Genomic DNA, 27,274 nt, shown 5'->3' on the forward strand with positions numbered 1-27,274 from the left:
CCGTCCCATCGATTTGTATGCCGCATACAGAGGCGTTGCCAACGACGTAGATTAGGCAGAAACTCTTTCTCCCAGTCTCAGTGGCATCGTTTCTGGAAAACTTTTATCAGGAATACTACTCCCCAAGCATCTGTCTCAGGTATCAGCAGAGAATATCTCAGATAATGCGGGCGAAGTCTCTGAGGTACAATGAGAACCAATGAAGCCAAGCTGATTGTCATGGCTGGTACCCCAGTGGATATAAACAAACATGATCTTGTCCCAGTCAGAAAGGGTGGGAGAATATTGATCACCCTGTATGGATTCCGAATGGTTGCTCCTATTGCCCGACTCATCATCATTCTGTGAGGGATCACAACCCTAGCATGGGGGACCCGCCACGTGAAGGCCCGAGAGCCAATGTGGGCTGCGGGCGGCCTGGTGTCATGGCGAAGCATGATGGACCTGGTGTCTAGGCCTGAGGCACAGGTTTCCTATCGAGTCTGCAGTAGCTAAGCCGCCTCCTGCATTTCAATTAGTTGCTTCAATTACAGAGTAGTTGTTTGACGAATATTCACGGGACCCGCTCTTCTAGAATGGACCACTAGCAAATTTCTCCGATATGGCACCTTGCAGCCCCTCATCAGAATAGAGGGGTTTCAGCTACACAGTTCTGCTCTTACTATTCTCATTCCTATCACAAGCGGTGTGAGCTCTCGCAATTTGTACTCTTAAAATGACCTTTTTTTTTATTTTATTTTTTATTTTATTTTTTTATTGTTTCAGTATAATCCTAAGTTGAGATAACCTGATAACGTATTAGACATGTAGTAGGACCCGCTTTGTTGAAGTTCGTTGAATTGTGTTGTCATGTATCACCCAGTTGGCGTCTGTCGGGGAAGTATACCACCCCTGCTTAGGGTAGTTTCCCGAAGAATCCCGCTTATCAAGGGCGAACGAGCTTCTCCTGTGGTGTGGTGAAAATCAGACCATGTTGTCGATCCTGGACACATGGCCGCCAGGATAATCCGTGGCTTAATATCAGACCTGCCATCTGTCATCCATATTAAACACCCTATAACAATCGGTATTATAATTAAGAGGAATGGCTGAATTTGTGACGGGCAAATTCGGCATGGATCTGCCTCTATGCCTATTCCAGTCACACTTACTCTCAAATGAGACCCAGCCACAACTCCATTGACGGAACGGGAGTGCCGCGAGTCCGCAACTTTCGTCTCCGATGGGGACAAGAAAGGTGACCCAGGCTCGTATTACACCCGTTACTCTTCCGTGGGCTGGGCTGGGCTCTATCTCGCGGCGTTTACTGGATTTGCTGTTTCGCGTTCTATACCGAAAAGGGGTGTTTGTCTCGGTTATGAGATCACCATTCAACATTTGAGCTAGAACAACTTAATGCTTATTCATTTTTCTGCCCCTCGAAGCGTAAGGCAGAATGCAGTTCGAAGCACTTTGATCCACGACCTGAAACAAGCTAGAAGCCCATGTGAAGGTCAGAATGACTATGGCCCCCATGCTTGTTGGGACCTCTACCTCCTTGAAAGGATGCACGAAGCGAAAACATTCTTTGTTCCACAGCGCTAGGCATTTGTGTACCTAGTATGGACTATCTAACTGTGTTAGGATTTCAGTAAGGAGGCCTGAGGTAGCATCATCCCAAGGCTCCCTTGCTCGGAGAAGACGCTACGGAATGCTTCCACGATAGCAGCCTATGGACGGCCTAAGCATCTAACCCATACATCTGTGTGTAAGAGGAATACACCGTCTTGTTACACAAGTGGGTCTTCAATACACTGATTTCCCAAATAGGTTAATTATCTACAACACCACTCAGCTCCGTTCAACCCATCGCTACCACAACAAATTGCTTGCTCACTGGACCTAACGACCAACACCACTTTCCAACATTGCTCTGGACATCTGATTCTTCATGTCTCTTCTGAGTAGTGAGTAAGAGTTTGCCCCTGAAAAGCTGGTCCCTGAGGATGGTCATATGGTAAGGATGTAGAGTGCTTATCTCGGTTATTCCTTTCATCCTTTTTTCTCTGGAAACTTCGTCTTCATCTTCATCTGCTGGTGCTAAGGCTTCCTCCCGTTGTCTGCAGAAACTCCAGGGCTCCCGAGCAAGACCGATGCTTGGTCACGTGGAATTCAGGGTAACTGCATGTACTCCGTACCGACCTTCAGTATCCATGAAACAATCACTTGGCAGGCAGACTCGAATTGACCGGCTAATATCCGGTACAGTTAGCGATCGCCAACGGAATTAGTAGCCTTAAGACTACCGAATACAGCAACAACCCTGTCGTCGCACGTGGGTAATATAACAATTCTTCCTACTACTTTTCACTACTGAGGGCCGGGCGCTATGTGAGACCATGGAACAGCGCGCACGTCACCACTAGGCTACTGGTAGATTGCAATTTGCAACACCTCTTTTGGAATCAGCCAAGAAAAAAAATGAAAATGTCAGCAGATACCTGAGGGCAATCTGGCCCCATACAGATAAGACGAGCAACCCCCCCCTCTCTCTCTCTCACACTCCACAGCGCTAGAAGAGGCTCGATCGATTGTCCATGCTATGACAGTGGACACTTGACGGGATCGCGTTGAGAGGAGTCACACCCGTTAAGGAAACAGTATAGATCATCTCAAGCTAGCGGGGCGCCGTTGAGAGGCTTTGCTGCCCGCCAGGCGGTTGAGGAAATGAACAAGGCTCTCCGTGACAATGGACGATCTTAACCTGAATACATAGGGTCGCGTCAGTTCGCAAATATGGTCCAATAGGAAGAATGACTGAAGCTGCAGATGGGATATTATTAGGAGTGCTTTGCATATGGTTTTCCCGCAGTTGGAATCTTGATACGGCCGGGTTTCTTATTCTGACATTGCATTTGTCGACAAGTGGCCCGGGCGGCTATCTATCGGGCAAGCAAATGTCCTGGAAACCGTCGTATGGTGGTGTGTGCCGCAGTACCACCAACTGAATTGAACCCTATCGCTCTCGTACGGGATGTCAATTGACAATTTCAAATGTTCAAGGTGGGTCGCCCCACTTGGTCCATGTTTAGCTTGGATGGAACTTTGGCCAGTGTGGCCCGTGGTACGGAATAGCCCGATCTTATAAGCCTTTTCCTCTTTAGCCTAAGGACCTTGGCTAGCTCCCTGAATTTGGCAGCCCGTCTCCAAAGTGGACCGTCGGATGGGGGGTTGCTTGTGAGGCTTTGATGAAAAGCCTGAGGAGCGACACCGGGGTTGGCTTGCTTGTTGGGCTATCCTGGTAAGTCAAGTCTCTGCCACTACTTTAGCCTGCTTAAGTCTGGAGTTGGCTCGAAAACTAGAGGGCAGCAGACCTGGCCAGAATACTTTGGGTCCTCCATGTCATAAACGAGCCCCCCAATCATGAGGCTCAGACACCCAACAACTTCCTCAATTTTGTGCAGTGATGGTGTTCGACCTTCAGGCTCTGCATGATGTTCTTTCTCCTTATCAACGATATCCACACTCATTATCGTAAACCCCATACTGCCTTGCCTCTAATAGATACTGAGACAGACACCCCTGCACAATACTCGCACCTCACCTCCACCATGTCAGCAAATTAATATAACACTAGTAATAGTAGCACTGCAGCAGGGGTAAGAGAACGGTCTAGGGGAAGGAATAGCCATGTGGTTGGCGTTCTTAGCTTGCCAACCTCTTGATGATGCCATCTGTTTGGGCAGTATAGTAGGGAGTAGTATAGATGGGAAACAAGTAAGTAGCAGCTACAACACATCTACTACACTACACCACACCGGACCACAACGGCCATCACCCGAACCCATCAGCATTCCATAATGCAATGTATGACTCGTATCTTCATAGCTGACGGGATCGACTGGGATCGAATCCTGAGCCATGTGCACAGGGTATTGTTGCCCAGGAGTGGGGTACCCCTTTCTTCCCCCCCTCTTTTCTCCATATCCGTCTCCGTGATCCCGTCCGTCTCCTTCCTCCTTCGCACGAGTATGAAGAGTCCGGTCCGCTAATTAATTTGTTTTTTTCTCGTGAGTGAGTGAGCGAGTGAGTGTGCCTCTGGCTGGATTACCCGAGAAGCCTAACTTTCCCTTTTCTGATTTTCTCGTGCCGGCCGGGACTGGAGATCTGGAAAACCATGGCTCAGCTTATGCAAGTGGAGTCTGGTAGTAGAAAAACCAACAACAAACGGAGCCGTTGTAGTATGAGTATTCGGTTGGTCAGTCAGTTAGACTTGAATTAGACGAACGAGGTAGGTTAGATGTTTTTATTTTTTATTGTTACTTTTTTTTTTTTTTTTCTTTTCTTTTCTTTTTTTTTCTTTTTTTGTTTTTGTTCGTCCTATTTTCCTGCCGAGAAAATTCGACGATACAGGGCGGGTTCTTCTTCAACTCCAATCTGCAGTGTGCCTCAGCCGCAACACCATTAGGACTTGCTAGTCCAAGTAGTCGCTTGAAGGGGAAAGGGATGTTGGCCTCATGGCGGCTGTCATTTGCCCGTTCGCCCAACGGGCCCCATAGTAATGATGGATTTAACCAAGCCTAAAGAGGGAAACCCATCGTTCCTGCCAAGTGAGTATGACAAAAGCGCCCTGCCGCTTTTTCCCTCTTTCTTTTCTCCCTATTTGGTCTTGTCTGACTGTTTATTTTATTTTACATTATTTCCTTTTCTTACCGGATCAATTAAATTTAACTGAAAAATCCTGATCGGGAAAGAGATGACAGGAATGGATCCATTCCACTTTCTGATTCCCACTTTTTGTAAAGACACACTGGCAGCGTCGGTTAGCCTCGCTGGGGAGAGCGGATTCACGGTTCCGTCTCCATCTGACCTGGTGGAAGTCAAAGTAGTAGTCTAAGTCTAACATAGCCATGGTAGCAGGGCTAGTCCTGAGTGGTTGCTTGCTGTGATCACCCTACAAACTGATCATCAAACTGCAGTGCACTGGCTCTCTCGCTTACTGCCTTAGGTACATTTTTTTTTTTTTTTTTCTTTCCCTCCCTCCCTTGGTGCAGAGCCTGAAGGAGATTGGACGATAATCGCATTGTCGTATTTATTTTTATCTCTGATTATTCTTATTATTATTATCGTTGTTATTATTATTATCTGCACGATTTATTTTAATGATTTTTCCATATTACCATAATATTACATTTAAATTTCCAATTTATTCTATTTACTATTTTGTTACTATGTTTCCAAATCATTTTCCCACCTTCGCTTTCCCCGGCGATCGCTCGGGAAGGACTGAAAAATACCAAGTTAAGTAATTAAGTAGTAGTTAGTGGTTCAACCCAGGTCTAGCCTCATCCAGTGGTGCTTCTATATCACTTTTGCTTTCCTCCCTCTAGACTATCCACCCTGACAGCCTCTCCGCCACCATTCCGCCCGTTTCAGATCGTCACTTTCCTTCTTCTTTTTATTTTTTTCCCCATCTTAATCTCACTGCCCCAATCCGGCCTGCAGATGCGAGGCATTTTCCCTGCCTCGTCCGTTCTGATCTCACCCTGGTCTGTTCCCCAATTCTGTTAGTATAGCTGTATCACAGCCCACCTCCCACTCTAACCCCCAATCTCCACACTTACCACATGTCTATCCCGTTCCTGACAAGTTCTGGGTCTGTTACAGAATGATCAGGGGATAGCCTCCTTCAGGAACCAAATCCTATATCAATCGCTCACTCGCCAATCTCAATCCTGTCTATCCTCACTCCATCACAACCAACTCTATAAGATCAAAGCCTCTTCCTGCCTCTTCATCCTTCAGACTCCAACAACTCAAACCTCAAACAACTACAACTACTACTACCAATCCTACTCCTGCTACAACAACATCCGATACCTTCTACAGCACCATCAGACACACCAAGCAGGCAGACAAACTTGAACAATGCGTCGAAGCACTACTCAATCGGAGATCCCTCTCCCCATCACCTACACTCCAACTACGCATCGCATCAGCAAAGCGAAGAAGGGAAAGCGTGTGCATGCTTGCGAATACCCAGGCTGCAACAAGGTTGGTACCACGAGGTTGCTGTCTCACAGATTTGGACACAAGCTGACCCTTCAATTCAGGTCTTCACCAGAGCCGAGCACCGAAGGTAAGCCGTTGCACTTGTGTCGCAATAATCTTGCCTTATTGGTATGCTAACAAAAATCTTACAGACGCCATGAGCTGAACCACAACCCTGAAGCCCTATTCCGCTGTACCCACAGCCACTGCAAAAAGGCATTCCATCGCCCTGACCTTCTCGCCCGTCACATGGAAAGACAGTAAGTACTTCCTGCCACAAAGGCTTGCTTGTCACCTTTACTGACGATTACCTTCAGCGAATTGGAAGCACAGATGGACAGGACTGCCCAATGGCACCAGCAGAGCCGGACTCCCATCATCTCTGAGCCTTATGTCTCTGCCACCACGTCTATGCCCTCAACTCAAACACCGTACCTGGCCGTCACCCAACCACACAATGCCATGTCGGTTGGTGCCCTCGTGGCGCCTGCCATCCACCCAGACCTCTCCAATGACTGCGGCTTGATGTGGAATAGTGTCGAAATTACATCTGGACACCAGACTCCTTTGTACCAAGGCCCCCATCAGATTCACGAGTCCGTAGAAGACAGTCGGTACTACGCTACCCCGGAAACGTGTCCATCTCCTCTCTCGGATGGCACTTCCCTATCAGTGCACTCTCACTCCCGTTCGTCTGTCGTCTCCACACCGGTTACGGTCGCTGAGCCGTATCCCGAGAGCCTCATGGAACCCGACCTGACTTCCTCGCCAATGTCCATGCAGTCGAATATGCGCTGCTGGGAACAGCCAGACACCAGCCTCCCGTCCCTAAGCATGATGCCCCTTCCTCTCACCGAAAGCCTCCTTCATCCGGTATGTCAATCTGAGAGACATCCACCATAATATCATCGCTAATTTCCCATTGCAGTCTATCCACTGCCCCTATCCATCGCCCAGCTGGTCAGCGAGCCCAAGCCTGACCTACGACGAACACGTCCTCCCTCCCGCTTCATACCCACCCGCAATGAACTGGAAGTCATGGGCGATATGAGCAACAACAAAGCCAACAGGCGGTGATAATCCTCATCTTTCACCACCGACGACAGGCCGGTGCCTAATTAGGGCTTATGAGCCATGTTCCAATACGACTGATACGCTAATACTCGCCCTCCCTTTGGACGACACGCAGTGATATGTATGCATATCTCTGGTACTCCTAATCTGTGCGGACCGGGAATAATGCGATTGTACGAGAAGAAGAGAACCACGCAGCATCACCGTCAAGCCGGTCTCGCACCGTTCAAATGAACCATAATACGACATTAATGCCGCCATGCATTGACGTTGGCATTACCAGGCCCATGAGGCCATGGGAACGAGCCACCAAAGAAAAGGGTGGCCTCATCCCGTTATTGATCTGTTTATCAATCCTTGTTATCGTTTCCTTTGTCTATCTGCACATATTTCCTTTGTTCTGGAGAAAAAAGCCCTGGTCTGCAATTTGGCTACCCGGCTACTGGATGGCGTCCATTTGGGGTCTTTATGATTGATTATATACCCATGTTGTGTGGCTTTCTTATTTCGCAACGTGCACTGATTGTCCATATGTCATGTTATACTTATTGAGTTATGCTAGCTTGATGGTTTCTTTTTTGTTCTGTCTTGATGTTTTATTTGAGCCAATGATTTTTTCTTTTTGTTTTTACTGGTTCTTTCCTATGCAACCTTGTACAATGTGCTGCTCTTTTCCTTATAGAACACTTTTTTTGTATACTAGTATAGACTTCACTTCTTGCTGCAAGACCTATCTATTCTACACCTTATGCCTGGTAACTTTTCTCATAATTCTCTCGATAATTCTTCTGGTAGTTACTCTGATAATGTTCCTGATACAATATTTTAGTTAGATAACTAACTTGGTTTGACGAATTGGAATTAACGGGGCTTCTTAGAAGGCTCTGCATTGCTGGTAAGTCTTTCACTGAGTACTACATGGAATTCTTGACGAAGGCACTGGTAAAGATACTCTGCTCAGAATAATCTGGGCGATGCTGACATTCATAATTTCAGGAATGATCGACTAGTGACTGTTGCTAGGCATGTCTATCAAGCCATGAAACTATCTCAGTTCAACAAACCGGAGGACACTGAGTTCCAGCCAAAAGTCCAATAATATCCAGGATTTCATATCCTATGTTCGCCCACCAGACAAGTTCGCTACATAAGCCCGTGGCAATTACTTCATCTAGCTAACGGTCGTAATGTCATCTAACGTTCCACAGCTCATCTCTGGCCGGAATGACTCGCCAACACCATCCGCACCAGCTTCGATGCTGTCCCCGCTCCTCTCTAGTAAGATACTCGCCTGTTTCACGCTCATCTTCATGCTCTACTACGCAAGCACCCACCGTGACTCGTTTTTTCGCCTTGTGTTTGACGCGGCCTCCGATGCCGATAATCTCCTGTCGAAAGTAACCCGGCTCTTCTTCCTCACGATGCTCCCAGTCGTCATGGGAGTGGTTGTGATGCCGTGGAGGACTCTGGCTGTGGCGATGCTCGTAGTAGCGGCCATAGTCAGGGGGGCTCCCTGAAGCTTCGTCCGCTTCGCATTCTACCTCAAGCTCAATCTCTTGGGCTGCGAGGCAATCCTCTCCGCGACCACACTTGACGCCTTGGCAGCCTTCTCCAATCCCAGTGCCGAGGCCGCCAAGATAGGTACTATAACGGGTGCGCCATGTCCATACCCGTCGGTAGGTTGTATCGCTGCTGCGTACTTGATGTCCGCATTGATGACAAAGCCATATAGCATCATCGCAGGAGCAAGGCGTACGTTGGAATGCCGAGATTATGGACCGAGGAGGATGAGAAGGCGCATGTGTGTAGATGTTCTGTGGATGAGCATGTTCGTAGGGTTGCTCGATAAGCTCATTCAGAGGGGCCGTGCGACAAGTGGTGCAGAGACGACGAATGCGGTGTCTGAGCATGTGGCTGGATGGAGGCTTGATAACGCAATTCTACATGGTACCAGTATCAGTATTGGAATGGGACGACACAGAGCTTGGTGGAGCAGACTCACCCGGCACACAACCTTGGAACATCGACGGCATTCGGCCACCATATCTCGGGCGCATTTGGAAATCTTGCCACTGGTCAGGCGTCCGGAGCTTCTGGCATTCTGGCTGAGCAAACGCATAACCGACTTGACGCTGTCGGGAATGCAAGCTCCGCTGTCCAACATGTCCGATAGTGTCTCGATATACTCATTCTCACAACGCAAGGTCTGCTTAACCAGCTGCTGGCGATAGGGAGAGAGGTTGGCGTGGAATTGACGACATGTTCGTGAAAGGGCGTGTAGAGTATTCAAATCCACCGAGCGAGCAATTGTCTTGATAATCCTGTATCCGCAGTCAGCACACCATACCGAACCAGACACTGGAGCGGCCTGGTTCAAAGTGTCTCATACGGATAGCAGCTCAGAGCAGCTGAGAAAGCATTCCGATTTGGATTTTGTTGTGGCGCTTTAGAGATGGGAGAAATGCTGTGTAACGGGTCTGCGGAGCGATCACTGTCCGCGGATACATCCGCTGCACGATGCGGCTCGTCCGGTTTGACAGGTAATAGTTCGGATAACCCAGGCTTTTTGGGTTCTATGTAGGGATGTAGGAAGGGATTGGAGGGACCCGAGATATGATGCGGGCTAAGCGCATCGTCGTCGAAGTCAATGAAAACCACCATCCTGTTTCGAGGGAAGTATTTATGGCACAGGCGGAGGGGAAAGAGATGCACAGGTTCCGAAGAGGCTTGCTAACTGGCAGCAACCTGAATGAACGAGCAACAAGAATTGAGCACTAGAAGTGAGACAGGCAAGCCAGATCAGTCTAGTTGGGCTATTATAAGTATATCAAACGTCCAAAGAAGCACCAGAAGCCTGTTGAAGGCTACAGTGGGATGATACGGCAGGGAAACATCCAGCTCCGCTCCGTATTCGGCGCGGGTCCTGAAGATCAACAGCAGAGTGGTTCGTCTCGGCGATCGAGAACCCGTGGGCGATTTTGCTGGGTCAGATGGGGAATCCCAACGTGGAACCGAAACCTTCAGGGCGGTCCTTATTATATTCGAGGCAGACGAGTCATATCCAACATGCCTCGTGGAAGAGATAGATCGGGAACGATGTTGGTTGCATCAACTTCTCCCAACGTCATGCCTTGTTGGGGTCACGCGTCGGCCGCCAGTCAGGTGTCACACCTTTCCTCTTCGGGAAGGTGCATCTCTCTCTCTCTTCTCCGCTCCTCCGCATTTGCTCAGTTTCTCTCTTCTTCCACTTTCTATTGCAATATTAGACTCAATGAAGAGAATGAAGGTGGCATCATTATAGTCAGAAATCTGTAATACATCTACTATGTTTTATCAACTCAATTGGCCGTGGATGGTACCTCTACGCCTAAGGATGGACTCGAGCATCTCCCTCCACGGCGGCCAAAAGGAGGGGCGAGACTCATCTTACCCCACCAGGCAGTTGGAGTCATTATTTCTATCTTATCGGGGAAGTCGGGGCATTTTCCGAGGATAACTGATCGCCTCTATCGTATCCCTTAGCCGGATCCTTAGTGACAAATATACTTCTTGCCTTGTGTTTCTTCCTCCTTCTCTAATACTTGTACTTGACTATTCTGCTGAACCCATTCCTCCGCGAGACCCCCTCCCACATCGCAGACACAACCCGATCACGCCATCAAGATGCCATTGAACTCCAAAGCAGTCTATTCTCGGCTCAACCCCGATTTTGTCCCTTTCGCCAGTCGGAGAAGTACTGTACATAGCACAAAAGGAATTGTAACCTGTACTCAGCCATTGGCGGCCGCCGCGGGCCACAGAATCCTGAGTGAAGGAGGCAATGCCGCCGTACGTTCTGGAGGAACCCCGCCATCTTCTGAAATTTAATGCTGATTTTGTTAAAAGGATGCTGCTGTAGCTGTCGGTCAGTACAATAAGTGACTTTTGAGAGGAGATGAAACTAAGAGAAATGTGTCTACTAGCTGCGGCATTGAATATTACAGAACCCTCATCCACAGGCATCGGTGGAGACATGTTCTGTCTCTTCTATGACGCCAAAACGAAGAAAGTCCATTCACTGAACGGCTCTGGTCGCTATCCTGCCAATGCGACCCTCGAAAAGGTCAGGAAGGATCTGAACCTTGGTCCCGATGAGTCTGGAAAAATACCAATGACCAGCGTCCTCGCTGTGTCTACTCCCGGTGCAGCGGCAGGGTGGGTTGATACTGTGGAGAAGTTCGGTAGTGGAAAACTCTCTCTGGAGCAGATCTTGCGTCCTGCTATCGAACTTGGTGAGGAAGGCTTCCCTGTCTCGGAGCTGGCATCTTTCTTTGTAAGCTCATCTTTCGCTTCGCCCGACTTATACAACTAGCTGACTCCCTATAGTGGCACGAAAGCGAGCACCTGATTCGCGCAGCATCGCCAAACTACCATGAGATGCTCAAAGCTGACCCGAACGCTGAAAACGGTGTTCGGAGCCCTCTCCCCGGAGAAATCCTGAAAAACCCCACACTGGCTAAGACATTCCGAGCGCTTGCCGCAGAGGGAAAGAAGGGCTTCTACGAAGGACGTGTTGCAGAAGAACTTGTCAAAGTCGTCCAGGACCTGGGAGGCTATATCACCCTGGAAGACCTGAAATTCCACGCCGAAACCGGAAGCCAGGAAACAGAAGCCATCTCCCTCAAATTCACCGGTCAGGATATCGTAGAGAAGCAGGCCGCCGGTACAACCGGCGAGGCTAACCAGGGAGTGGAGATATGGGAGCATCCACCAAACGGACAGGGTATCGTGGCTCTTATGGCCTTGGGTATTCTCGAGGAACTAGAGCGCACCGGAAAGATCCCAAAGTTCACCGAGGCACAGCACAACTCCGCCGAATATCTACACGCAATCATCGAAAGCCTGCGCATTGCATTTGCCGATGCGTCCTGGTGGGTCACCGATCCCGACGTGGAAAAGGTCCCAAGCAAGGAACTTATATCCCGCGAATACCTCGCGGAGCGTGCCAAGCTCTTCAACCCTGACAAGGCATCCGATATCCTTGACCATGGCAGTCCAGCCCACAACCACTGTGACACGGTATACTTCGCAGTGACAGACAAAGAAGGAAACGGTATCTCCTTCATCAACAGCAACTATGGTGGATTCGGAACATGTATCATACCAAAGGGATGCGGATTCACCCTCCAAAACCGGGGTGCCAACTTTTCGCTGACCCCCGGGCATCCGAACGCTCTGGCCCCGCGCAAGCGACCCTACCACACTATCATCCCCGCATTGATCACCAACGTCTCCGACGGATCTCTGCACTCGGTATATGGTGTGATGGGCGGCTTCATGCAACCACAAGGACACGTCCAGGTCCTCCTCAATATGCTTGCATTCAACTACCACCCTCAAGCTGCGCTCGATTCCCCTCGAATCTGCATCTCCGCTGGGACCGCCGATGATGGAAAGCCCATCGACAGAACAGTTTATGTTGAGGAAGGCGTCAGCGATGCTGCGGTTGAGGACCTGAAGAAGCTGGGCCATCAGGTCGAGGTTCTGGCTGGATGGAAGAGAGGCATGTTTGGCCGTGGACAAATCATTCGTTGTCACTATAATGATGGGAAGCTGGTGTACAGTGCTGGTAGCGATTTGAGAGGTGATGGAATGGCGATTCCAGCCCTGTGAAGTCCTACTCCGGTGGTTAAGAACCTCATTGTTACGAGCTGAGACGATACTTATCCTAGAATGTGCCAATGCAGCCTAACTATATCTGATTCAGAGATATTCCACAGCGCGCTTAGAATCCCATAAGATGAGAGGAACACATGCCGAAACTTCCCGCTGATATTCATACGCTTCATCGCAGCAATAGCACTTTTCAAAGGAGAAGAGAAGAAAACATTAGAAGTAAAATATAAGTCCACGTATAGAAAAGATAGTCATATTAATCATCACAATCATCAATTGCATACAGCATACATCAAACGTAAGATACATGAGAATAGAACCGAAATAGGCTAAAATGCTTTCATAAAAAGGTCACAAGCACCCCGAACCATATGCTATTCCCGCTGATGCATGCATGCTGTGAATCTGCTGCGCAAAAATGGCAAAGAAAATTAGCCAAAAGAAAACAGAATATAAATAAATACATCGAACTGACAGGGGGAAGGAAGAAAGCGAAGGGTCAGCATTACCACAAGGGTAATAAGTTTGGTTTCCCAAGCAAGCTATCATCAGTGGGCAGCAATCGCACCCAAGAGAGTCTTCAGCTTGGAAGGTCCACTGGGTGGTGGAGACGGCTCACGTCGATGTCTGTGATGACGATGGCGATGTTCTCCGCTACTACGGTGATGGCGACGTTGCTCGGGTTCTTCCCTTGCCCTTGCTTCCTGCTCCATCTCCATCCTCTTGCGCTCTTTGCGAGCTTCACGCCGAGCTCGAGCTTCTTCGTCGTCCTCGGGACGTGGTCGACTGGAGCGCTCACTGCTGCTCTTGCCGTCTTGCGATTGACGTTGACTCTGGTGGGAGGAGGACCTTCTCTCACGGTCTTTGTAGACGTTAGCGGAGGCCTTGGCAGCGTTGATCTTCAGAAGTGGACCATTGGTGTCTGACTGACCCTCCATATACTTCAGGAAGAAGCGAGGCTTGGGTTCTGTGGACTGGGTGTGGCGCGACGAAGAGCTGCTCTTGCGCTCGCGGTCCTGGCTTCCAGAGTGATCTGACCGTGGGTGTGACCTGGTGGGTGCGCTCTCTTTTCCGCTCAAAGATCGTTCGGATTGTTCCAAGTTCCTTGATCTTGCGCTTCGCTCAGAGCGCTTTGCGCGTTCTCGCTCCCGCTCCCGTTCAAGTTGTTCACGTTGTTCGCGCTCGCGCTCTCGGTGTCTGCGTTCACGCTCTTGTTGTTTGCGCTCTTGCTCTTGTTGTTTGCGCTCTTGCTCTTGTTGCAGACGCTCTTGTTCTTGTTGTCTGCGCGCGCGTTCTTGCCGTCTTTGTTCGCGCTCGCGCTCACGCTCGAGCTCACGTTGGCGTTCGTACTCTCGTTCCCGTTCCCGTTTCCGCTCGTCGCGATCCCGGTCACGCTCCCGCTGCCTGTCCTTTTCCCTCTCACTTCCACGGTCCGAAGAGCGACGCTCTTTCTCGATGACCTGAATCTTTTGCTTCTGCTTCTCTTCGTGCATCTTCTTGGAGTCCTGTAAAGCTTGTGCCCATCGCCCCATGATACTAATACGTTCACCCTTTCGCCTTTGTGAGCGATGACCATCAGAAGAGCTCCTAGACTCCTTCCGATCATAGTCGGCGTCGGGTGATCTTCTGTGCTTCCTTTGTGAATCTTTACGGTGGACAGCTGCGGTGACGGCGGCGGCGGCTGTGGCCCCGGCTATGGCTCCGCCTAGAATCTCACCTCTTGAAGAACCATTAGCCTCGGTTCCTTCTGACGGCTCTGAGCTCGGATCTGCTTCATATCCTTCGCTTTCGCCTTGTTCTTCCGGCGGGAGTGCTGCGACTTCTGATGGCTCGGTAGAAACGGCTCTCTCAGCAGGAGCTATATCTTCTGCGGGTACTTCAACAGCAGCGGGGTCTTCAGCGGCAGCCTGCTCTTCAGCAGGAGCGGGCTCTTCCAAGGCAGCAGGCTCTTCAGCCGGGGCGGCGACTGCCACAGCAGCCTCCTCCGCAACGGGCTCTTCTGCAGCAGCAGGTTCCTCCACGGCGGCAGGCTCTTCTACAGTAGCAGGCTCTTCCACAGCAGGAGTAGCTTCTTCCGCTGGAGCAGGTTCTTCAGGCTCCTCCACCGGGGCAGGCTCTTCTGCAGTAGGAATAGCCTCTTCCGCTGTAGCAGGTTCTTCGACCACAGCGGGTTCTTCAGCAGGGGTAGCTTCTTCTACTTCAGGCTCTTGCTCTGCGGCAGGCTCATCTACTAGAGCGGGTTCTTCCACTGGAGCGGGTTCGTCAACAGCTCGTTCAGCGGGAACCTCTTCCACAGACGAAGACTCTTCTGCCGGCGGTTGTTCTTCAGCGGCAGTGTTCTCCTCGGGAGCAGGTTCTTCAACCGAAATTTGCTCTTCTTCAGCTGGTGCGGGCTCCTCGGCGGCGGGCTCCTCGACAGTTTCTTCCACCGGGGCAGGCTCTTCGATAGGGGAAGGCTCTTCGGCAGCGGGCTCTTCAATGACAGGCTCGTCGGCGACGGGTTCCTCAGCGGCGGCTGGCTCTTCAACGGTAACAGGTTCCTCGGTGGCGGGCACCTCGACAGCTTCTTCGACGGGTGCAGGATCCTCAGCCGGTACTGATTCTTCAACGGTAGCCTCGGCTTCAGGTTCAACAACAGCAGCAGGTTCCTCAATCGCGGGCTCTTCAGAAGCAGCGGGCTCGTCGGCGATAGGCTCCTCAGCAGGAACTTCCTCTTCAGCAGCGGCCTCTACTGGAGCAGACTCTTCAACTGGGGCAGTCTCAGGCGCAGGTTCAGGAGGTGTCTCATCTGGGGCTGCAGGTTCTTCAGCGATAGGTTCTTCTGCAGGAGCGGATTCTTCGGGCACCGCTTCTGTGGCCGGCTCTTCGGCGGGAGCGTCTTCAGGAACTTCACCGACACCCTCTTCTGCTGGCACTTCCTCAGTCGATGGTGTCTCTTCAGGGGCCGCTTCTTCTGTTACTTGCTCGGGTTCTTCGACATGAACTAGCTCTTCTGTTGGCGCATCCTCGGCGAGATCAGCAGGAGACTCCTCGGAGTCCGGTGCGGCTCCCTCGGCATCTTCGTTCGGAGTCGCTTCTTCGACTGCGGCCTCAGCGGCCGGGACTTCTTCTGCTGCGGCCTCCGCGGGAGGCTCCTCTGCAACTACTTCCGCGGTCGGCTTTTCGCCAGCTGGCTCTTGAACATCTACCGGTTCATCCTCGCTTGCTGCTTCCGGAGTAGTCTCCGCTGCCGCTGGAGTTTCATCGGTAGGCTCTTCGACTGACTCCGAAGTCGTGGCTTCCTCAGGAGATACCTCCTCGCTTGCTGCCTCCTCCGCGGCGGGTTCTGATGCAGGTTCTGCTGCTTCTGTAGTTTCCTCAGCCGGTACGTCTGTTGTATCATCCGCGGTGGGCTCTTCAGCCGGAGGTCCTTCTGCAACACTTTCTCCGGCGGGTTCTTCCACGACAGCGGCTTCCTCAGCAGGTGTCTCGGCGGGTGTCTCGGTAGGTGTCTCAGCAGAATCTTCTTCAGCTACAGGTGTTTCGGTAGACTCTTCGGCTGGCGCTTCGCCGGAGTCAACTTCTGCTGAGGCCTCATCGGTTGTTTCAGGCTGTGCGGCCTCTTCAGGTGACTCTTCGGGCGCAGCGGCCGGTTCTTCCGGTGCCTCTTCAGTTGCATTTGCTGGCTCCGCTTCGGGTTCAACGTTGGCATTGTCCGCCGCTAAATCTTCTGTCGAATCTGGCGTTCCCTCGTCTGCTGGTGCTTCATCCACAGTTTCTGTGATGTCGGGACCAGGTTGTTCCTCTGGAGTTTGATTCTCCTGTCCTTCTGGGGCGACAGGAGTTTCCGTGGGTTCTGGCGCAGGCTCGGGTTGTGCTTCAGCCTCATGCTCTTGAGCCTCCTCCGCATCTGCGACCGGTTCTTCGGGCGATGCATCGCCGCTGTTGGCTTCGGTGCCCTCGTCGTTGGTAGGGGGCTCAGCAGGGGGCTCAGCCTCGCCCTCTTTACTGTCTGCCGGTGGCTGTTCTGTTGCGTTCTCCCCGTCCTTATCTACGTCGATCAAGTCGGCCGTCGTTGCTTCCGCTGGCGTTTCCTCATCCCCGGATTTGGCGTCTTCAGCCGCTTGTTGTTCGGCTTCTCCTTTTTCGGCTTCGACATTGTCATCTTTTGCAGTAGGGTCACATTCTATGAAGTCATCCTCTAAGTGTAAGGTCAGCTGACTTTGGGAACTGAGATCAACATCAGGCATACCATTGCTGGGGGCTTCAGTGTTCTCCTCGGGCGGTGTATCATCTACATCCGCCGGTGCAGCGTCTGCTTCGACTGGTTCCGGTTCTATGTCCTTTGGTGCATCCTCAACAGGTTGATCACTGAGAGGACTATCTTCCGGCGGTGGGGTGGACTCGTCTGCTTCTGGAGCGGGACTCTCGCCTTCCTCTTTTGTTTCAGCAGTCGTATCGTTGGAGGTCTCTTCAGCCTCTGGTGGTGGCGTTGTTGCTTCGGTGGCACCTGATGAAGCTTAGTACAAGGAAGCAAAGGATGATAACAATCACGTGAGGTGATATGATAACAAGTGTTTCAGGCCAGAAGGTAGTATCACAGGCAGGTACAACATACCTTCAGACTCGGGAGACGTTGAGCCATCAGCGGGGGCACTATCGGATCCTTCTGTAGGGGTAGTCTCGGCGGCCGGGGCATTATCTGGTTCGACGGGGTTGTTGTTATTGTCCTGATCCTTAGGCGGCGTCAGATGATCCGTAGATGCAGTATTGACAGGGTAATATGAAAAGCTAAAAGTTTGACGGTCGAAGGTCTGATAGTGACGCTCGAAAGTCTGGTACTCAAACTTGGGAAGTTGTGCATACTGGACCGGGCGTTGCTCCATTTTCTCCGACATCAACGGGTGCCTCTGGGGTGGGATCGGGAGAAAGGGTTTGCTCTTTGGACAGTTGATTGTCGTTTACGGGGAGCCTTTGCTTATTATTGTTGTTGTTGTTCTTCTTTTTCTTGTTGTTTCCTTTTTTACCCATGGCATCGGATCAGTGGCGTCTCTTGGGTCTCTGATGACCTCTTTGTGAAACGGGAGTAACAAGCGGATATAAATCTATTGAAGGAAATATGACATATGCCTGTCGAATGTCTAGACAAGGCGCAGAAGACAGGGGGGAAGGCGAATGAAGAAAACCCAAAGATAGGGGCAACGCAAGAAAAAGGAATGCGAAACGAGGGGTGCTGTGTAATTGCTGGGTTAAGCAAACGCTGGGGTATGAGAGGTTGGAAGCGCAAAGGGCAAAAAGGGCATAGGCCCGATGGTCCGCCAACAACATTGTGGTTCCTTTTCGAGGACGAAGACGAGGCGACGTATAGTAGGGCATTCGCTATCCAGTGCAATGGGTCACTGTCCAGGAATGGCTCGGGCTTGGGGCTGGGGACGTCATGAACGAACTGCCCGACGGCATCTCGTATCATTGGGCCACGTCTCACGGGCCCCATGGCCCTCCCGGACGGACATAGAAAGAGGGTCCTCTTCCGGAAGCATCACTGGGGCAAGGGGATAACCGGCGGAGCACCATCTGCAGCAGAAGCATGCAGTCGCAACTAGCAAGCAGGTGGCGGCGGGGAGTGGATGGGCAATTGTGGTCCAGATAGGATAGCAACACCATAGGGAATTGGGTGCTCCGTAGGGTGTGTCATTAGTGTGGTGGGGGTGGTGCCACAGCTCCATCAAAAGTGCTTTCGTGATTTAATTTTTTTTTTCTCCATCTGGTGTCAATTCCTTTTGTTTATTTGGCCTCTTGCGGGCAGAAGTATTGCATAGATAGTTCAAAAGTATCGTTATTAGCCAATGCTCTGCAAGTACTTTGTACGGGGTCGTAAACCCAGTGGGAGAGGAAAAAGCAATTGGGGGGTCGATAGAGACCTGCGCCTTGAGCATGCAAGGTCAAATGATTGATCTTAGGCCCAATGAGTGAGCATTCTAATACAGCCAATCATGCCGGCATCCGGGATAATGAAAGGCGAGAGAACAAAAAAAGCCATCGAAAGTGTAAAGGGCATTGCCCATGGTTACTCCGACCTGTCGAGTGTACCTCATCAACATAGCCGGAGCACCAGTATCATAATCATTCATGCCCAACGGCTGGTGCAGCAATAGTAGTAAATTAGACGCATGGTCCGTGAGTAGCGAGACTAGGTCCCTGGTCAGGGAAGAAAAAAGCTAGGGGTGGTTGGGTGTAACTAGGGTGCGAATGTTATGGCCATGGGTAAGGATTACTGTTGTGACTGTGCACCGTTCGGTGGGTAAAGGCGATCAATCATCGACAACAGCATCACTTCCCCATCACCGAGATGACGGGGGGGGGGGGGGGGGTGAGGGAAAGCTAGTCGCGAGAGAGGGAGAGATGAAGATCTCCAGAAACCTGGTCAATTCGTACTTCTGGTACTGATGAAGAACCATCGAAGCAAAAACGAAGCAAGCCAGAAGGGTCAATGGAAAAACAAACGCCTGGCGGAATGGTGAGGAAAGGAAAAGAGAGAGGGGAGGGAGGGAAAGTGAAGCCGGATTCGAAACTCCACCGGACAATTCAGCAGCCGCAGATCACTGGACCGCCCAACCAGGAATAGTGGGAATTTCTTTCGATCGGGTTTCAGTTTGAATCATTTTCAAGTGCCTTGACTATTCATGATTTCATTCAACAAGAGGTCAATTCCTCTCAGGCACCATGAAGAAGGGCGGCGAAAATAAAATCGTCCATCGTGTCTCCAATCCCGATGAAAATTTCCCGATCCACGATGGGAAGATCTGTCATCCCAAATCCGCATCGCGATTACTTCCGAGTAATAATCGAGAGATTGATTCAATAATTCCGAGGAAGGTCCAGATCATGGGCGGTGGGCAAGAAAAGAAGCCGGACTCGTCGCATCCACCGATAAGTGAGGCGCATTGCTGTTCTGGCAGCCGGTGAGTGGCTACCAGTGCACGCCCCCCATCCAGGCCCGTTGAAGGAGGCGTCATTAGTGATTAGGTGAATGGAAATGGCTGCAAGCTACGGAGCACACTAAATCGTGATGCTAACTAACCCCATTCCTCCGAGACCCTCCATTTCTCCCTTGGCTACCTGCCCATCAGGCAAGCTGCCCAGCATTGCAGCTCGCGCAGACAGTGTTGTGTTTTGATGGGCTCCCCCGCTCGGGTCTATACAAACCCCAATTCCCAATCATCCCAATCAGCCAGCACCGATGCCTTCTCCCTCTGGCACAAACACCCTCCACGTCAACACCCCCCTCCCAATCTATCTATTGCCATCGCAACTGCCTTAACCCATCATCTCAAATACTCAGCCAGATACTCGAGATCGTTATGTGCGTGTCATTTATTTACTAGATCTTTCTATTGCCAGCACAGCGTGAATCTGTCAGGTTCAGGTCGAGATCGCCCGCAGATCTGACCTAAGTACGTATAGTAAGGTACCCAGTATAGACTACTATCTACACGTAGCGGACGGGCGCCCAAAGAGATGATGGTCACACAATTAGGTTCGACAGAATGACATTCTCTCTCTATGCAAGTTTAACAATTTTGCCATCATGGGGTGCTTTCTTTTTGTCTCCGGCAATCCATTTGCTGACCACCACCGAAACCCTAGTCGATACTTTCGGTGTCATCCCACGCTGGAACATGCAACGGGCCGGATATGGCTGCCTCCCCGCTGGAATTCCACCTCCATCCCTGGCCCATAGCCTTGATGTTTAATCCATCCACCTGGTGGTACCGCTTATGCATGTTTCCGCTTCGTCCCGGTGGTGCGAATTGCTGGTCCATTCCATCCGCAAATCCCCCACCTGTGGCCCCGTCAGGTGAAATTGCCGTCTAAACCATACGCGTACTTTGTGCTTGAGCGCTTACCTGGTCAGCCTGTGCTGTCGAAGTTCTGGCTGCCAATCACCGTGTAAGATGCTAGAATAGGATCACTAGAAGCGTGAGAGCTATCAGAATCTACTACACTCGCCTTGGTCTGCGCATGCTTGGGTAACCACTGTTGGCAGTGACATTGACAATGGGACCTATTATGAAACAATGCACAGGCTCAGACTCGACACTACCCCAAATTCATCCAATTAATTATTGACTTGGCTATTCTATTGATCTCGACCTCCGCGCTCTATTGTCCTCCAAACCAGGCGATAGCTGCCGTTCGCCACAGCCTAGCAGGAGGCATCTGGCCTCACTTGGGCTTCATCAAGTCTAAAAATAAACAACCATGCTCTTGGGTATCCTCAAGACGTAAACGTTCTCTGGCGAATTCGAGGCCACTTCCACCTGTCATATCGACGCGGACTTACTCCTAGTACCACAGGGTGTTTAAGCAACCGTCTATGATGATCATGACAAAGCACGACACTTACCAATAGTGTCTAGACCCAAGTAACAGTGTTTGGCACCCAACGCAGCGTACCAATGACCGAGACTGGTCATAAAGGACGTCATGTTCTCAGAGCATCCATTGATTTCCTCCATCGGGGCCCGTAAACTTTCATCACGAAGAGGACGGAGCTGCTTGCAAACGCGACCAGTCCGAGAATGGTGAACAGCCATCCATTGCCAATGGCATCGATGATTGGGGCAGTGACAACTGAGCCCACGCAGGAGAAGATATTTCGCATAAAATTGTTCAGTGCGACACCTGCAGAGGATTTCTTGGGCATGAACTCTGTCAGCATGGTCGTTGCCATGCCGAAAATGAGCATCGATCCAACGCCGAAGAAGAAATTGGCAATCATCTACACAATCTTGTCAGTAAGATGCCATGAAGTGCATGAAGCAGAGGGGATAAGCATCAGCAGATGTGTGAAACCCTTTGTGTCAGACATCCAAGAACATACCGGTGCAAGCCAAAACACGCCTCGATCCGCGCACCATCCATACCAGATCAGTCCAGCAGGGTAGAGCATGGCGCCAAGCCAGGCATTCTCACGCATCCGGTCTTCGGGACGGTAGACCAAGTTTCCATGTTCGTCGTATCTTTTGGCTTTCTTTGCCTCCCGTTGCATGATGCTATCCATCCAACGGCCTCCGAAGGTGCTAGCAACAACATATCCGAGCGAGTTGGGTATATAAAGTAGGCCAACGATGATTGTACTGAAGTTATATGGGCTAGCGCTGAATGTATGCTCAACACTGACATTTAGCACATAGAGAGACCCAAAAGTGATACTTGCGTAGTATACAGTTAGTAGAACGGGAGGATAACGCAGGTAAAGAATGATTTTCAAAGGGTCGAGAAACACCATCTTGAGGACCTTCAACCACCTAGTGGTGAACTGAACGACTTGTCGAGAGGATACTCGACTCACTTGACGCCTAATAGTTTCCTCTTGCTCGATATTCGCCTCCTGTGTCTGGAGTTTCGTGTTTGCCAGTGTTTCTGGAAGGGCAAAAAAGATGAAAACCACGGTGAGCCCTCCATAGGCGGCCAGAAACCAAAGCGTACTTCGCCATCCCCAGCGTTCAGCTAAAGCACCTCCTACAATTGGGGCTATCAGAGGTCCACACAGCGGACCGAGATAGAAGATATTCATAGCACGTCCCCTTTCTTGGGGGTCCCAAAGGTCCGCAATGGTTCCAGCACCAACAGCTTGAACTGATGCAGATGCACCGCCACTCAACATTCGCAGTACAATAAGCATAGCTATTGAACTAGAGATGGCGCAGAGAGAGTTGAAAACGACGAAGAGGCTGAAGGAAACGAGGTATATCGTTCGTCGTCCCAATCTTTCGCTAAAAGATGACCACCACAGTGGGAAGATCGACATACTAAGCATGTATAGGGAAATTGATAAATTTGTTATGGTTGTTGAGGTTCCCAGTTCCGTTGATACTTGGGAAAGGGAGGCTGGCATTCACGTAAGGACACGACCAAATTGAGCCACGACTGGAGAGATGGTTGACTTACGAAAGAAGATTGAGCTACCCATTGGAGCTGCAGCTCCTGCCACTGCTACCACGAATGTGATAAACCATTTCGTCTTGCGCGGATATACCTTGGGGTTCTCAACTTCAGCCAGCAACGAGAGCTGACCAAAAAGTCCCCTTCGTTTCAATCTAGGTACCACTATCGGACCTTCTTTCTCTTCATCTGGAAAGGTAGTGCGGACATATGATTCCTCGTCTTTGCCTTCTATCACGGGAGAGTCGTCAGAGCCTTGAGATATGGAGTCAGGGTCGCGCTTCTCGTCGATCATCTCATCATTAGATCGTATTGCTTCAGGGTGAGTATGACCAGCTGGGGAGACCTGCACCAAGTCGGCATCAGGGATGCCATTTGTTGCTGTCGCCATCTTCCTTTCCGTACTGCTTTTCCATATGAGAGGCTAACAGCCCAAGCAGCACGATAGGGCTCGTTTCAGAAGGGATACACTAAGAGCTCGGGACAGATTAGAAATTCATGCATGTAATAAAGTGAAAGTAGCATGCGCTAACTAGCCTTGCCGGCGGGGCCAGTGACAGACTGTTAAGACGAGATATAAGAGCTGAGTATCATCATAGACTGTCAATAAGTCGTAAGTATAAAAGTGAATAATGGTGAGAGAGTGTGGAAGACGAGCTGGTCGGTCCAGATAAGACAGTTAGAAAAGATCAAGTTTGGAGTAAGAAAGAAGAGGAGGAAGACTGGGGTGCGTCTTTGCTCATGAGTTAGTTTGTATCAGCCGGGGTTGGTTCATCCTAATCGGGCAGAAAACTGTATGTGCCTTCCCCACTTGCTCTGGTTGCACCTGCCATTGGATCTCAACAATCCAGGATTCCTTGATAGATCGATTTTGCTTACAAAGGATATAGTAGATCCTGCACAGGCTGCAGGCTCGATTTCCCAGTTTCTTATCTCTTCACTACACCTTCCTTTCTTGATTCTACGAACGTATGTCTAGGTAGCTGAGATTCTATCCCAAGAACCGAGAGAATAACATCATCTAGCTGAAACTGACAAGCAGCATATAGTACCCCGCTACACACGCAAGGCGCCAGTATGCATACCGCAGTCAAACCCTTTTAGTTGCAAAATACTGTCTGACATTTGTGTAGTTTACTCCATAATTACTGACCAGGTACTCGGTCAGTGTGCTAAGCCCATGAATCAAGCAGCATCTAACCCTCCCTCCATACTCTAGGGGGCAAAGCCAAATTCAGGGCCAGCCAGTCAGAGACCAACCAACTGGTGCCGTCCCATCCGATGGCGGTCATTTCCGCCCCTGATTTGGCACTAATCGGTGCTTTGCCGAGGTCAAGCCTCGCTAGATAGCCGGACGTTAAATGTCCCGCTCGGTAGTGGGGACTCATAATATGAGGAACAGGAAGGGAAACAGTATATACCTCCGAATGCACATGGTACATGATATCACAGGAACTCAGTCTTTGAGGCTCGAGTGTATTACCGTAAGTAAACGTTAATTGACATCAATGATGTGATCGAGCTAGATTGCTCGTTGATAAGGGCTCTCGGGTTCCTCTATATGGTATTGATCGTCATGTCGGGGAGAAGAAAAGCACCCATGACACTATTCCAGCGCAGTACTTTCTCAATATCCTCTCTTGCGGTCAGATATTGATCGCTTCCTTCAGAACCACGTTGCTCTGACTATCGCTCGATGGACCGTCCTTCCTGACAGCAAACCAGGCATGTCAAAGGGTTTTACTATGCGATCTAGGAAAACCCCCTCTTTCGGGAAACCCCCAAGCAGCAACGATGTCACTCAAGCAGACTGAACAGTACAATGAACGTAGCTATCCATATTGACAGTACATCTGCTACATCCAAGTCTATCCCCAAGCAACAGCTATCTATGGACGACAAACCCCTCCCTCCAGTCCAGTGGATACACTCCAGCACGACCCGCCGGCTCACTCACTTGCCCCACGTCCGAGCCAGAGCCAACCAACCTCATAGACAGTTCCAGAATACGAACCCAACCAGAATGAGAACATAACTCACCACCTACTTACCCCGTACCTCCAAATTACCTAGTGCCAATACCTATCTACATACCTAGCACCCATCATCAATCCACCATGACCGACCAACCCACCCTCACAGCAGCCCAACAATCCGTCCACAACACGCTCGCCAAATACCCCGGCGAGAAATACGTCGACGGCTGGGCCGAAGTCTGGAACGCGAACCCCACTCCTCCTTGGGACAAGGGCGCCCCGAATCCAGCTTTAGAAGATACCCTGACGCAGCGTCAAGGTACAATTGGCAATGCCATCGCCACGGACGCGCAGGGGAAGAAGTACCGCAAGAAAGCGCTAGTCCCGGGCTGTGGGAGGGGAGTAGATGTGCTTCTGCTGGCGAGTTTCGGGTATGATGCGTATGGGTTGGAGTATAGTGCTGCGGCGGTTGAGGCGTGTAGGCGGGAGGAGAAGGAAAGTACTACTAGTGCTAAGTATCCCGTTAGAGATGAGGAGGTTGGTAGGGGAAAGGTGGTGTTCGTGCAGGGAGATTTCTTCAAGGATGATTGGTTGGAGAGGTTGGGACTGGGGTTGAATTCCTTTGATTTGATTTATGATTATACGGTGAGTTTTATGATGTCGCTAGAGGAGGCGACGGTCTACGGGTGTTTCTCTAGATGAACGATTACTGATTTCGAGTGTAGTTCTTTTGCGCGTTGAGCCCGTCCATGCGACCTAACTGGGCGCTCCGGCATAATCAGCTATTAGCACCTTCGCCACATGGGAACTTGATCTGCTTGGAATACCCAAGGCACAAGGACCCATCGCTCCCGGGCCCTCCGTTTGGTCTTTCCTCGGAGGCTTACATGGAGCATCTCAGCCACCCGGGAGAGCAGGTCTCTTATGACGCCCAGGGTCGATGCAGAGGAGACCCTCTCCGTGAGCCAAGCGAGCGAGGACTGGAACGTGTGGCTTATTGGCAGCCTGCCCGAACACATGAGGTGGGCAAGGATGCCAATGGGGAGGTTCAAGACCGAGTATCGATCTGGCGCCGCCGGTAAGGCCATATCCGCGGTAGATAGAGTATCGCCGGGATGGGAGTCACTGCCTTGATTTGTCAATAGCTTAATCTTTGATTGACGTTTTTTGTTTTATACGCTTCTCTATGTATGTTTGGAGAGTGCGTTGTAATGCTCCCCGAGTCCGTATGTGTGTCTGTAGTAAGCCAACCAGATAACCCGCTTGCTTCCCTCTTCGTCGCCTGGCTCTTCGACATCGCCCGGTTCGATCTTTTCGATTCTCCCATCTCCTTGGATGACATTGATCTCGACGCCATATGCCCTGGCGATCGCTTGCAATTCCAGTTGTCCGCCCCACTCGGCTGTCAGTTTGACTTTCCTGGTATATTGATCCAAAGGCTCCTCCATGAATGGTGCAAAGTCGTCCTGGTGGTCGCTGATGAAATCTGCCGCCACAGCTCTAACCGCCCGATACCCGTCATGCTTAGGCGAAGCCACGGTATCAATGCGAGACTGAGTCGGAGGCTGAAGAATCATCCTCTTCGGGTCGGGTTTCAGACCGATGCCTTGCTCGTCCAATTGGCATGCGATGGCAGAGAACAGACAGTGTCCATCCGGGTTTATGTCAACCTCCTTCAACTGTAAGCGCTTGAACACGCCCTCCATGACCTCTTTCTCATTTCCACGATGATCGGTCTGGTTTGCAGCCTCCTCCGCAGCAATCGCCGATTGCGCTGCTTGTTCCGCGGCACGGCGTGCTAAACGGGCCTTCTGGCGATTGGGCTTCTTAGGACGAGGACCGGAGGGCTGCGGGGTAGCGGGGGTAGAGCTTTGAGGCGACGATGTCGTTGTCTCCGACGGAGTATCTGCATTTTGCTGATCGGGCGAGTCACCAGCCTCATCAGCGTTTCGGTCCCCTTCGCTGGATTCGTTCAGACTGAGGTCTTCGATGCCATCCACAGGCTGGTCTGATTCGCCGTTTAGTTGCGCGATCTCAGCTTGTTGCCGCTCAGAGAGCTCTCTTTGGAGCCTCTCGCAATCATCGTTAACTCCTTTGCGAGTCTTCTTCGTGGCGGACTTCTTCTTCTGAGTGATTCGAGCCTGGAGATCTTTTTGTTCCTTGCGGTGTTTAGCTTGTAGCTCCTCCATCCTGGGAAACGGGGGATGTGCTGGTCCAACTGAAACTCTATGAATGACTCTAGAAGAATGTCGAGGATCAAAGTGTTGAATGATCGCGAAGGGCAGCTATGCAAAAATAAAATCAAGGGTATCTTGGCAGAGTAGGAAGTTCAATGCTGGACATGCACGAGTGGGATGAAGCTCAGCCCCGCCAAAGCCTGTCGTGACTTTTTCTGGATCACCCGATCGGGCCCTTCGATGTTGATGCCTAAGGCATCAAATCCCCTGGTCGCTCATCGGCTACTTTGAACGACCATCGAGAGGAGATAAGATACCGGCAATGATGAGAGTTGCCTCAGGTGTCTCTACCAGCTTTATGATTACTGTACTTCGTACTGACTGAACTCCTGCTGGCTCTTGCCACTGACATGTCATGCAAGCCACTACTAATCA

At 50.7% G+C, this 27,274-nt stretch overlaps 8 protein-coding genes across 8 annotated transcripts; 4 read left to right on the top strand and 4 right to left on the bottom strand.

Annotated features, from left to right (window-relative positions):
* Positions 1–5,907: 5,907 nt before the first annotated feature.
* On the top strand, positions 5,908–7,081 carry BO87DRAFT_400049 (uncharacterized protein; the record flags this gene model as incomplete). The annotated part of the gene is made up of 5 exons (XM_025625492.1): positions 5,908–6,033; positions 6,063–6,118; positions 6,183–6,290; positions 6,348–6,903; positions 6,959–7,081. The coding sequence occupies 5 exons, from the start codon at positions 5,908–5,910 to the stop codon at positions 7,079–7,081; spliced, it is 969 nt and encodes a 322-aa protein (XP_025476293.1).
* A 974-nt stretch (positions 7,082–8,055) lies between these two features.
* BO87DRAFT_409426 (uncharacterized protein) lies at positions 8,056–10,186 on the bottom strand. Its single transcript, XM_025626246.1, has 3 exons — positions 9,494–10,186; positions 9,107–9,425; positions 8,056–9,044 (listed from the first exon to the last, which is right to left on the bottom strand). Exons 1-3 carry the CDS (start codon positions 9,763–9,765, stop codon positions 8,295–8,297), a joined length of 1,341 nt encoding a protein of 446 aa, XP_025476294.1. The 5' UTR covers positions 9,766–10,186; the 3' UTR covers positions 8,056–8,294.
* A 407-nt stretch (positions 10,187–10,593) lies between these two features.
* On the top strand, positions 10,594–12,915 carry BO87DRAFT_145541 (gamma-glutamyltransferase family protein). Its single transcript, XM_025618142.1, has 4 exons — positions 10,594–10,932; positions 10,990–11,008; positions 11,067–11,416; positions 11,470–12,915. The coding sequence occupies exons 1-4, from the start codon at positions 10,768–10,770 to the stop codon at positions 12,754–12,756; spliced, it is 1,821 nt and encodes a 606-aa protein (XP_025476295.1). The 5' UTR covers positions 10,594–10,767; the 3' UTR covers positions 12,757–12,915.
* Positions 12,916–13,121: 206 nt separating this feature from the next.
* Positions 13,122–17,063, bottom strand: BO87DRAFT_379488 (PE repeat family protein). Its single transcript, XM_025624050.1, has one exon. The coding sequence runs from the start codon at positions 16,986–16,988 to the stop codon at positions 13,308–13,310; it is 3,681 nt and encodes a 1,226-aa protein (XP_025476296.1). The 5' UTR covers positions 16,989–17,063; the 3' UTR covers positions 13,122–13,307.
* A 3,805-nt stretch (positions 17,064–20,868) lies between these two features.
* On the bottom strand, positions 20,869–23,331 carry BO87DRAFT_341835 (MFS transporter). Its single transcript, XM_025620718.1, has 5 exons — positions 23,224–23,331; positions 22,693–23,156; positions 21,623–22,632; positions 21,146–21,520; positions 20,869–21,084 (listed from the first exon to the last, which is right to left on the bottom strand). The coding sequence occupies exons 2-4, from the start codon at positions 23,075–23,077 to the stop codon at positions 21,224–21,226; spliced, it is 1,692 nt and encodes a 563-aa protein (XP_025476297.1). The 5' UTR covers positions 23,078–23,156; positions 23,224–23,331; the 3' UTR covers positions 20,869–21,084; positions 21,146–21,223.
* A 636-nt stretch (positions 23,332–23,967) lies between these two features.
* On the top strand, positions 23,968–24,713 carry BO87DRAFT_409430 (uncharacterized protein; the record flags this gene model as incomplete). The annotated part of the gene is made up of 5 exons (XM_025626247.1): positions 23,968–24,017; positions 24,089–24,170; positions 24,357–24,415; positions 24,496–24,552; positions 24,608–24,713. 5 exons carry the CDS (start codon positions 23,968–23,970, stop codon positions 24,711–24,713), a joined length of 354 nt encoding a protein of 117 aa, XP_025476298.1.
* A 13-nt stretch (positions 24,714–24,726) lies between these two features.
* Positions 24,727–25,786, top strand: BO87DRAFT_379490 (putative thiol methyltransferase). The gene is made up of 2 exons (XM_025624051.1): positions 24,727–25,307; positions 25,388–25,786. The coding sequence occupies exons 1-2, from the start codon at positions 24,804–24,806 to the stop codon at positions 25,742–25,744; spliced, it is 861 nt and encodes a 286-aa protein (XP_025476299.1). The 5' UTR covers positions 24,727–24,803; the 3' UTR covers positions 25,745–25,786.
* BO87DRAFT_145890 (deubiquitinase OTU2) lies at positions 25,579–27,230 on the bottom strand. The gene is made up of 2 exons (XM_025618143.1): positions 25,841–27,230; positions 25,579–25,787 (listed from the first exon to the last, which is right to left on the bottom strand). Exon 1 carries the CDS (start codon positions 26,849–26,851, stop codon positions 25,847–25,849), a length of 1,005 nt encoding a protein of 334 aa, XP_025476300.1. The 5' UTR covers positions 26,852–27,230; the 3' UTR covers positions 25,579–25,787; positions 25,841–25,846.
* Positions 27,231–27,274: the final 44 nt, after the last annotated feature.

The sequence above is a fragment of the Aspergillus neoniger genome (genome assembly GCF_003184625.1).
Source record: "Aspergillus neoniger CBS 115656 unplaced genomic scaffold BO87scaffold_33, whole genome shotgun sequence".
Lineage (NCBI taxonomy): Eukaryota > Fungi > Ascomycota > Eurotiomycetes > Eurotiales > Aspergillaceae > Aspergillus > Aspergillus neoniger.